This window comes from Anopheles aquasalis, chromosome 2 (genome assembly GCF_943734665.1).
Source record: "Anopheles aquasalis chromosome 2, idAnoAquaMG_Q_19, whole genome shotgun sequence".
Taxonomy (NCBI): Eukaryota; Metazoa; Arthropoda; class Insecta; order Diptera; family Culicidae; genus Anopheles; species Anopheles aquasalis.
The window spans coordinates 11,285,001-11,296,029 of record NC_064877.1 but is presented as its reverse complement, the minus strand read 5'-3'; the positions used below and the strand labels follow the sequence as shown (position 1 = coordinate 11,296,029).

Below are 11,029 nucleotides of genomic sequence, written 5' to 3'. Positions count from 1 at the left end.
CAGTATTAATAATCCAACTTCTAAACTGCGCTAACGGCACTAGTGTTTCTCTCACCACTGTGAAAAGAACTGTCAGGTTCCGTTTGAAAGTAACGGAAGAGGTCAACCAAAATACCGGAGCGCTAGCGCAATTTCGTTTCTGCAAGATTTTCCCCAAAACACGGACGCCCAAATTCGGTGCAGCGTATTCACGAGCAGTGAAAGAACGCACTTTCGACCAAGTGCATTATGCGTTAGTGGAAACTGTGAGTGGCGCTGGAAAAATAGGGAAAAACGCAACCAAACACGATTAGGCGGGTGTTGTGGCAGAAGCATAACCTCAAAATAGAAGCAGCGCAGGTAGGAACGAACATGAAATCATCGCTGCCCGTGCCGGAGTTCATCGATGACGATGACTGCTCGTTTACTTTCAAGAAGGTACGTAATGTTTGCGTTTATTGCTGCCGTAAAGTGTTCCAATAATTTGCCGTTTCAAAATCCGCCGACAGGCTAATCGGCAGCGCGTCGCGTCACACTTGCGCAGGCCACCGAAGCTGTTCCACCAGAGCTTCAGCCGCTGCGTCCACGCATCCAGTGCCAACGTGATCTCGTTCCGGGAGGATAGCCAGAGCGAGCTGAGCGCACTGTACAATGCCGGCAAGGCCGAATCCTACTACGAGCAGTGTTTCGACCAGCTCGCCAAAGTAGGCGAAGGATCGTTCGGCGAGGTGTTCAAGGTGCGGAGCCGCACCGATGGCCAGCTGTATGCGGTTAAGAAATCGATTGCCCTGTTCCGCAACGAACGCTCCCGGCAAGCGTGCTTCGAGGAGGTGCGTCGCTACGAGCAGTTCTCCGACCACGAGAACTGCGTCAAGCTGTACCATGCCTGGGAACAGGATGAGCGGCTGTACATGCAGATGGAACTGTGTAAATCGAGCCTGGAGAACGTGGCAATGGGCGAACTGCCCGAGAGTCGGATCTGGTCGATCCTGCTCGATCTGTTGCTGGCGCTCAAGAGTCTACACGATCGGAATCTGATCCACCTGGATATTAAGCTGGCCAACATTCTCGTTACCGACGATGGTACCTGCAAGCTGGCCGATTTTGGGCTCGTGTTCGATCTAACGCACGGCAACTTCCGGTTAGCGTCCGAAGGTGACTCGCGTTACATCGCTCCGGAGCTCATGGAAGGGCGCTACTCGAAGGCGGCCGACATTTTTAGCCTGGGGCTAGCGACGCTCGAACTGGCCTGCAATCTGGAGCTACCGAAGGATGGGCGCATGTGGCACAGGCTGCGCAGTACCCAGCCGCTACCGGACGAGCTGACGAAGAAGATGTCACCGGCGTTGCGGGATATCGTACAGCGTATGCTACGCGTACAGCCGGAAGAACGGCCTACGGTCGATGCACTGCTGCACCATCCGACGATTCGGAAGCTTCGGGAAGATCGTAACCGCTCACGGATAGTGCGCGGTATCGTTGGGTTCTTCCGGCGCAAGATGCTCTCCCTTCGGCAGTTTATTGCTGGAGCGCTCGTGTGGTTGGTGGCATGCTTCCGATTGCAGCACCGCAAACGGCCCTCGGAACGCGATTGCAGACGATCGTCAAAGGGTGCTTCGCGATCATTCCAGGAACAATCGTCGGGAGCGCTGCAAGGTGACTCGTTCTATGATAAAGCCGACGAAGAGGACGGTGATGGTGTCGCGGAATCACCGGGATCAAAGGATAGCGTACAGAGTACACCGACCCTGAACAATTCGGTCCCATCGCATCCGCCCTCGGTTCGGATTGTTAATTCGACGCCCTTAAATCACCACCATTTGCACCAGATGCAGAACAGTTTGTTGCAACAGTTGCACCAGCAACACCACCAATCAGGGAACGGCCTACGGCATCACCAGAATCGCTTGCCTTGCTCTCCGCTGCGTGTACTGTGGTAAGTGTGATCATCTGCTACACGATCCTTGGACGGACCCGATCGCCAATGCCATCGTCCATTAATATCTCGCCCCGCTTTCCCTCTCACATCACCAACAGGTTTGGAGAAGACGACGACGATGATCTGTCGCCGTTGAATGATTCACGATCGCGCAATCGCCATGCAATCTCATCCACGCCACTGCATGGCCGAACGGCGGCTATGATGGCGGCGGCCCAGGTGAACGCGACGGCAGAGAAGCTCAACCATCTTCATGATAGCGATAACGATATCCGGCCACTCAGTACGTCGCTACCCAAGGAAGAGCAAGGCCAATCACCTGCCAGTGGCGGAAGTGGTAGAGCTGGTGGTCGTGATGCTAATACTTCCGATCGTGATTCGTCGTCGATCATGGCGACACCAAATGGTTCCTTTCATTTGTTGCATTCTGGTGGTCGAGGCTTCGCTGAGACGCCCCCGTCTGGCTGTGATTCTCTTTCGTCCGGGTTTGCCTCGTTCCCGAGCAAGAAACGCTTGCACTTTAATCTGGATGAGGATGATACCGATTCCAATTAAACGTCCCAAGCCCATTGTAGAAGATCTCCTACGGCTCTCTGTCTCAGTATCGCTATCCGGAAGGCTCGTTAGGGAAAATACGAACAAACAAGTAGGCGAGAAAGAAACCCCAGGCGATCTTCATTTTTTGTTTGTTTGTTTGTTTTGCAATTAACGATAATATTAAAAAGAAGCCAAGCTCTCACCAATAACGGATCTCACAAACTACTACTGCTACTACTACTACTACTACTATCATGTTCTGCTCCCCACAGCAGTCTACTTGTTGTGCTGTCCGCTAAAGCACCCACGAACCACCAGACTCGCCTGCTATTAGTTGGGACGAAAATGATCCACGAAGCTAAGAAACGTAGCAAGCGTAGATGAGCGCGTGTACGAGGAGCTCTCAGGGCGGCAACATTCCCGGTTAAGAGAAGTGGTAGGAACGGCGAGTAGAACATGAGCCAAGCAACGACTAATAACGAGGAAGGTCCTAGGTGGTGACGGTAAAATGTGTAACAAAACTAGCAAAAACTTGTGATAATTTTCTGTAAAATGTTTTATAAACTTTCTCCCTAATCGAATGCGTGCGTTAAAAGGAGGAGAAAGCATGCAAATCGCGCGAAATTGCCTGCCTTCGATGATGATCCTTCGCGTATCCTTGCGAACGAATCGAGAAGCGAAACGACGGTAGCACACGGTATGGTTTTAGTGTGTTCGGTTAGCAACCGGTAAGGCAGTGGTTGCTGTTGGTTAAGTAATTCATGCATTCAGAAGATCGAGGATATTGTTTTTGGTGGTTAATCACGAAGGAGAATATCGCGGAATAGCGTAGTCGTTTGAGTTTGTATGTAGGTATACAATATATATCTAGAAGTAGAGCCAACATAGTCATTCGAATAAATAGCCATTTGCTACTAGGAAAGGTGAATCTTGGTATTTGGACTCATCGAGTATTATTTTATTTTCACAAAAACGAAAATCAAAATCCTCTCCCATTTCGCGCTTAACAATGTACAACAACAATTCCGAAATAAGTTCGAATAAAAGCCGGTTTTTAGAGTAACAATTATTTCGTCAACTCCTTCAGGACGGCACCGGCGATGACGAGCCGCTGAATCTCGGACGTACCCTCGTAGATTTCCGTAATCCGTGCATCGCGGTAATGCCGTTCGGCGGGCATATCCGAAACGTAGCCCATACCACCGAGCACCTGGATGCACTGGTGGGCACAGTAGGTGGCCGCTTCGGACGCTGCCAGTTTCGCTTGGGCGGCTTCCTTGGTGAATGGTTTCTTGTTGTCCTTCAGCCAGGCCGCTCGCCACGTGAGTAGACGGGCCGCCTCCAGCTGGGTGGCCATGTCAGCCAGCTTGCTCTGTATCGCTTGCAGCTTGGCGATTGGCTTCCCAAACGCTATCCGCTTGTTCGCATAATCGACCGCACACTCCAGCGACGCCTGGGCAATTCCGAGCGCCTGGCTTGCGATCCCGATCCTACCAGCATCGAGTGTTTGCATCGCAATCTTGAACCCAAACCCGGGCTCTCCCAACAGGTTCCCGGCCGGAATAGCGCAGTCTTCGAATATCAGCGAACAGGTCGACGAACCGCGAATGCCGAGTTTGTCTTCCTTTTTGCCCAGTGAAAAACCGGGCGTATCCTTCGGTACGATGAACGCCGAGATGCCCTTGTGCTTGAGCGATTTGTCGGTGGTAGCGAATACGACGGCCGCACCAGCCTCGTAACCGTTGGTGATCCAGCACTTTGTTCCATTCAGCACCCAGTGATCGCCGCGACGGATGGCGGTCGTTGAGGCGGCCCCCGCATCCGACCCATTGCCCGGTTCGGACAGTGCAAAGCATCCCACCTTCGTGCCGTCGGTGTAGCCGACGACAAACTGTTGGTGTTGCTCTTCGTTACCAAAGTGTGTCAGCGGACCGAGGTAGAGCGAGTTGTTGACCGACATGATCACACCGGCCGAGGCGCACCCGCGCGATATCTCCTCCATCGCGATCGCGTATGCAAGATAGTCCAATCCGGTACCACCGTACTCCTCCTTCACCGAAACCGCCATCAGGCCCAGCTCACCCATCTTTCGTATCTGCTCGGCCGGGAACAGATGCTCACGGTCGAATTTGGCCGCGTTCGGAACTAATTCATTGTCTGCAAAGTCACGGCATGTTTTCTGGAGCATCTGGTGGGTATCGGGCAGTGCTGATAAGCTGGCAATCGTACGACGATACTTTGCGATGTCTGCATCACGACGGCGGAGCAGGTGGGTTGCTACGGGCGCAGTGAGGAGAGTAGTTTACGAAAAGCATTATTATGCGAGTTTGTCGTTATTGCCGGATTACCGGCAGACAGTCGGGAGAGTCCGCAGTCCAAAGGTCAACGTTCGAAGCCGTGACTTTGTTTTGATTTGCGTGCGAGATCCAGGTGCCGGTGGCCACAGCATCCGATTTCATCCCGTTGGAACCACACTTACCAACGACCCTGGAGTATCCACGTAGGCCAAGCATTTTAGAGGTAGAATGGAGATGGGTCAAGTTATCACAAAGTTAACGAATAACGCGAGAACACGAACGGGAACTGGTTCAGATTAATTTATTTATCCGTTTGGTCCGGAGGCGATTGTCAAATGTTCGAAACACATTCGAACACTCGTTCGAACGAAGCAGCGCGAAGACCGTTGCGTAAAAATACGAACAATTTATTTCAAGAATTTCACTTAACCAAAAGAACGAAAGCAGCATTATTTCACAAGTGTAGAGTCTTCTTTTGTGGTTTGCTGTTTGTGCAATCATCCCTCGGTACCACGCTCTGAGCAATGAACTCGATCAGCGTTCGTGTCGGTCGCCCCGTCATGCCACGCCGGATGTACGGAAAATCGTTTCCCTTCGTTTTGAGCACGTTCAGCGCGTCGATGTGAATCCACTGGCCGCACGGTAGAAATTCACGCAAGAATGCGGCCGCCTTGCAACTGTTTGCCCCTTGGCCCTGTCCCATGTTCTGCACGTCGACATGCTCCGCCGAGCAGATCTGCTCCCGGTAGTAATCCCACAGCGGCAGGCGCCAGACACGATCGCCCGTGTGGATGCTGGCGTTCTGCATACGCTGCCACAGGTCCTCGGAGTTGGTGAACACGGCACTGCACACCTTGCCGAACGATTCAATGACCGCCTTCGAGATGGTCGACACATCCACGATGTACTTCGGTCCAAAGTGTTCCGCGTACAGCAGCGCATCCACCAGCACCAACGGAGCCTCGTTGCTGGTCTTCACTATCTCGATGCTCTTCCCATTCCGCATCTGTATCATATCGCCCGGCTTCATGGCATTGCATCCGATCATGTTCTCACAGAGTGGAATCAGCGCCCGGATATTGACCGGAAGTTTAAGGGCAGCGATGGCACGGCTGGCCGCAACAACGCACGCCGCTCCGGTCATATCACCGCGCATATCCGTCAGGGCTTCGATCGGTTTCAGGCACAGACCACCGCTGTCGTACGTATTGCCTTGCCCGATAAGGATGATCGGTGGAATCTTCGTGTCCGTGCCGTAGTAACTTAGCTCCAGGAAAATCGGTGGCTCACAGGATCCCTTCGCGACGGTCAGGAACGAAGTCATCTCTTGGTTTTCCGCCCAACCCTTCACCTTCACCTCCACGTTCACACCCGAGTTGCACAAAATTTGGACGACATTCTGGGCGAACGTGGTGGGTGTCATGTGGTTCGAAGGCGTTTCCTGTAGCTGCCGGGCCAGGTTTTGTGCTTCCGCTTTCGCCAATCCAATGCGCCATCCGTTCGCATCGCACGGTAGCTCCGGTTCGTAGTATAGCTGCAGCTGGGGAATGAACTTTCGATTCTCTACCGCTCGCAGTTCCTGATTAACCCACAGGCCCATGTGGGCTCCTTCGGCAGCCGATTCAGCATGGCCAAAGTCTTCCACATAGATGCGGCTCGTTTCGAGACTCTGCAGCTCCTGGCAGCCACGTGCGGCCGCTATCCGTATCGCTTCCTTAGAGATGTCCATTTTTTCGACATCGTCGTACCCGAGGCACTCACTGCCAAGGCCACAAACTGCAACGGCCGAATAGGTTGGCTCGAGGTTGTACAGAACTCGCACCTCACCGCGCCGTGGCATTGGTCCCGCCAGTCGGAGCAGTTCGAGAAGCTTTCCGCTCGTGTACGACTTGTGGAAAAGGAGAAGACAGAAGCATCGGACGATTAGCGGGGGCCAGGACGACACTTTTACTCTGCACATACCTCATTGTACTTGGCGGCGGTGGGCGTTAGGACACCGATGTCTAGCCGGTCGTTTTCATCCGCATACACCCCTAGTACCAAACCGCGCGACGCCGGATTCGAGCATTGTTCGGTAATTTTAACGCCATGCTGGATGTTTCTGCTGGTCTGGTACTGGAACGATTTGAAGCCGGGCTGCAAAATCCTTTTCCAAATATTGATCGACATTATTATGGCCCGGGCGGTGGCGATGGCGATGATGCGACGAAAAGACCCTACAAAAAAGAAATGGCTGCACCAAATTTCTCCGCTTCAATCTCGGGCGATAGACTGAATCCAAATGAAAGTCCCTCGAGTCGGAAAACTTCAGGCAATGATTACTCCGATGCACAAAGCAAAACGATCTCCAAGTTTCCTTGGAGACTCCTTGGAGACATGATCACGGTGATTACGATTCAGCCACCGAGTTGGTTGCTCAAGGAAATAGGGAAGAACATCAGAAACGGTAGAATTAAAAAGATGATAAGCTATAGATAAGGATAAGGAAAGAATGCGAGGACAAACGTGTTGCAATCTCGATCATCAAATTCAAATAACCGTTGTACGCGCCAACACCCAGATAGCCTTGATCGAATCGATCCGGAAAATCCTGGGCACCCCGGAAAATGTCGATGGAATCAAGTGCATTTAAAGAGAATCAGATAGTTAATATTTCGAAAATTACTCCACTTTAATGAAAAACAGCAACACTTTTCCATTTTCACTTGGTTTAAAGGAAAATAGCATGTATAGTTTGTGGTTTCCAATCGGCTTCATGGAACATCGTTGCCCGACTAACGTTATGTACATGTGCCGTGTTGTGTACTCTGGCACTGACACGTTCGGTTGCTCGGTGGTTTTATCATTTTTCTTTTCCAAAAGGCCCACCAAAGGGACCTCGAGTGCGAAATAGTGTGGTGGAAATTCTGTTTATCTCCTCAGTACCCGCGGAAAATCGATATCGGATTTCCTCTGTAAACATTCGAAGGCACCTCGCGAGTGGATGATGTTGGTGACAACCTTCGCGTTCTCGTGCAACGTGTAGTGCGGGTGCATCATCACCGCCCGCCCATTCCACCCACAACACCGTGTTGGCCTGTTTTGTTTTTTTTTTTCAACTTTTTCCACCCCCTACTCGGTGCGTGATTTTCGGTGGTTCGAGTTCGAGTCGCAGTCCAATAGTTTCGCCAGGAGTGTGTTTCCGGAACGCGTGTGTGATAAAAAGTTTATTGTTCCGCATCCGCAGAGATAGTGGCCGTGGCCAGCGGTTTCCGGAGGTACCGTGTCGTGCAAAGTGACCACCGCTCGAGTGAGCGGCCAGCGAATGCGAAAGATAGTGAAAAATTCGTCTCCAACTCAGGCGCATTCCACGGTTGGCCTATCTCGCACCCGCAGTGGTGGTGATTTGTTGGTGCATTTCACAATTTCGCTCTCCACAAGGCCTGTCCCGGGGAGTTAGTGGTGGCCATCTCGTTACTGCAACCGCCGCGCCACCCGAAAGGGGTTGTCCGCGGTTCGGTCTGATAAGGGGAGAGAGAGAGAAAAAGGATAACGGCGAACAAAGAGAGAGCGAAAGAGTGAGCGAGCAGAGGAACGCGATGAGCTGATAAAAGGAACGCGGCACGTTTTGTTTGTTTATGATAATGTAAGTTTCAAATCATCTCCAGCGTTTTGCGCCCGTAGTTTCTCGCTTGCATTTTCAGGTAGCGATCACACTGGCATGTAGGGCAACGGATTGTAAGATTTGGAACGGGGCTGACGAACTAGAATGGAATCCTTTCACTACCAATCGATGCCACTCCTGCTATGGCACGTTCTAGCGCGGAATCGGAAAAAGGAAATGACTAAAGCCCCGCGATAGGAGCTGCATTCCGAACCGCGGACGTCGATGTCGCTAAATCCGAGGCGCTCCTAACGTTGGCACAGCAACGATCGAATAGCAGGCGAGGGGGCTTCCATCATGATTAGTAACTGCATGGAGATTTTGTCGCGTGCGTTTGTATAGGAATTGTGTGCCTGTGCCCCCAACAAACTAAACACACAATCGCACTGGGCAGTGACACAAACTGGGCCGCGGAGTGAGGGTTTTGCGCCCCGTACTATGTAAACAGTGACGTCCGATTCAACGACACCCCCTTTGACGAGACTCCCCGCCTTCCGTCCGTTCGGTGGCGAGGTGTCGCAAGAATGCAGAAGCAGGCCCCCCACTACAACGTGCCACATTTTTGTTTGGGTTTCACGACTTTACGAACTGACCAAAACTGAGTGTTCGCAGCTCCGCCTGCCTATACCGTGCCATGCTCATTTGCATACCGAAGCCCCCGAAAAACAATGCCCCCACCGTGTATGGTTTGGTCCGCGAGCGTGCGAGCGAACGGTAGTTGACGCTTTGCGTGTGTCCCCCTGCAAAGCGAATACGCATGGAAAAGCGGAAAAGCTGGACGCCCCAGCTCGGTGGTGGCACGTTTCGCAGTATCGCACATGACCTAGTGCACTGTAGTGCGAAGGATTGTTTTGCTTCCCATTCCGGAGCCCCAAGCAGCTCATGACTTTACTGACGTCGTCGTTGTCGGTTGCACTGGGGGAAATGCAAATTTCCCTGAGGTACAGCCTATATGCAGCGTCGTCAACGTATCGATGCTAATTTCGTGCGCTAACAATGGTTACTTTGTTCCGCGACACCTCGCGCGTATGAGTAAGCCAAAGTAAGTCGATCTCTGCCAGTTCCCTTGGTTACCTATAGCTAACCCGCACGAAGTAACTCGATTCGTCGAATAAATTGTATGGCCCCCGGTGCTACGTGTGATTCCTTCGAAGGAATTGATGTGCCGCGTGAATCACACCCTCCTCCTGTGGTCGATAGTTATATGGCAGTTTAGTGATAAGAACCAACCCCTGTCGTTTGCACGATAAGCAATCTGCCTTCTTCTAGCATCCCCCTGCCCCAGCAGATAACGGATTCTAAAGAAGAGGGAGAGATTACAGCGCCTGATGAAGCTCATTCTATTCGCTTTGCAATTTGCTCAGCTCCAAAACAGAAACCCCAAGAGAGAAGGGAAGAAATGGCGTGACGTGACGATCGATTTATGCTGACTGCGGGCAGTACCGCTGGATGTGTGCTGTTGGCTAATCTCCCGTTGCCCCAGCACCGATCGTGTTCAAGCGGAAAATGTAATGCTCGCCAAACAAACGCCATAGCAATTGGATCCATTTTTTTTTTTTGGCGATATCGGACCTCATAGCGATCAATTAGAATAACCGTTCGCGAGTCGACATGGCTTCCTCCCGCCTTGCGCCACCCTGTGGGCGCACTTCCGAAAGTGCTGGGTTACGGAATGGGCCACCATACTACGCGTTGCTTAGTTAATTAATTAACCAGCCCGCAAACTGCACGCTTCAGCGATGGGTGACGACGATCGCAATGAGATCGTGTACGTGCGGTAGTCCGCGCGCACGTCGACCAACACAGCGAATCGTGGCGCGACCAATCCGGCATGAGACAACGCTCCAACTCTCGCTTACTACTTGTTGCTCCGCGCACTGGTTCGCTTCATAAAAGTACACTTCCTCGCGTTCCTTGGATCTCCCCTGCATGGTCTGGATGGGTATGCTAATTTCTGGTCTCCTCGAGAACAGGCAATTGCGCTGCTGCACGTGGACAGCACCACGAGCTGTGTTTTTTATGTGTTCCATACACAACTATGTCAACAGGTGAAATGCATTACGTTGGGGGGAGAAGGAGAAAGAAACCTGGTTATTGGTTCGCTCCATCGCCCATCGATACCCCAGGCGTACATTCTGTGCTTTCGTCGTTTAAACGCGATCCATCTTCTCATCGGTTCTGGGGATCGCTTCTCCCGATCCCACACACACCCACCAGAACGTCTTGCGACGGGTTCGCGTTGAGCAAGATCAAAGATCTACGCGCTTCTACGTGATGTATCGGTCCACGGCCTTTCTGCAAACGATGTTCGCCCGGTGATGGGTTTCAATTGAAACAAATGAAGCATGGTGTGCACAGAATCCCGCTGTCCGTTAGTGAGCTTCGAGGCCGGGGCACGTTTGTGGTGAGATGGTGGTCAAGCCAGGGGGCCCTTGACCACCACCCCCTGGCTGCCATGATCGTGGATCCGTATTTGCTGCCCCCGCAGCTGGCATTTCTTTTGGTTTCCTCTCTTTACCTTCCGTTTAACGGTGCCTTAGGGGATGTGTGGCAATCGATTGGCCTAAACTGTTCAGCCAAAAGTTGCGAAGAGATGCCCCATCACAACACGGTTTAACTATCTTTTAGAGGTCA

General features: G+C 52.1%; 4 protein-coding genes across 4 annotated transcripts in view; 2 read left to right on the top strand and 2 right to left on the bottom strand.

The window, feature by feature from the left end:
- Nucleotides 1-174: 174 nt before the first annotated feature.
- On the top strand, nucleotides 175-3,383 carry LOC126569919 (membrane-associated tyrosine- and threonine-specific cdc2-inhibitory kinase). Its single transcript, XM_050227332.1, has 3 exons — nucleotides 175-417; nucleotides 489-1,915; nucleotides 2,017-3,383. The coding sequence occupies exons 1-3, from the start codon at nucleotides 352-354 to the stop codon at nucleotides 2,471-2,473; spliced, it is 1,950 nt and encodes a 649-aa protein (XP_050083289.1). The 5' UTR covers nucleotides 175-351; the 3' UTR covers nucleotides 2,474-3,383.
- LOC126569921 (short-chain specific acyl-CoA dehydrogenase, mitochondrial) lies at nucleotides 3,384-5,075 on the bottom strand. Its single transcript, XM_050227333.1, has 2 exons — nucleotides 4,935-5,075; nucleotides 3,384-4,732 (listed from the first exon to the last, which is right to left on the bottom strand). Exons 1-2 carry the CDS (start codon nucleotides 4,966-4,968, stop codon nucleotides 3,522-3,524), a joined length of 1,245 nt encoding a protein of 414 aa, XP_050083290.1. The 5' UTR covers nucleotides 4,969-5,075; the 3' UTR covers nucleotides 3,384-3,521.
- A 101-nt stretch (nucleotides 5,076-5,176) lies between these two features.
- LOC126581501 (cytosol aminopeptidase-like) lies at nucleotides 5,177-7,098 on the bottom strand. The gene is made up of 2 exons (XM_050245195.1): nucleotides 6,715-7,098; nucleotides 5,177-6,640 (listed from the first exon to the last, which is right to left on the bottom strand). Exons 1-2 carry the CDS (start codon nucleotides 6,919-6,921, stop codon nucleotides 5,207-5,209), a joined length of 1,641 nt encoding a protein of 546 aa, XP_050101152.1. The 5' UTR covers nucleotides 6,922-7,098; the 3' UTR covers nucleotides 5,177-5,206.
- A 480-nt stretch (nucleotides 7,099-7,578) lies between these two features.
- LOC126569462 (TBC1 domain family member whacked) overlaps nucleotides 7,579-11,029 on the top strand; it is an 8,251-nt gene continuing 4,800 nt past the window's right edge. Inside the window, exon 1 of the mRNA XM_050226555.1 lies at nucleotides 7,579-8,377. Within this exon, the coding sequence (XP_050082512.1) occupies nucleotides 8,370-8,377 (8 nt within the window). The 5' untranslated portion in view covers nucleotides 7,579-8,369. The remainder of the gene's footprint in view (nucleotides 8,378-11,029) is intronic.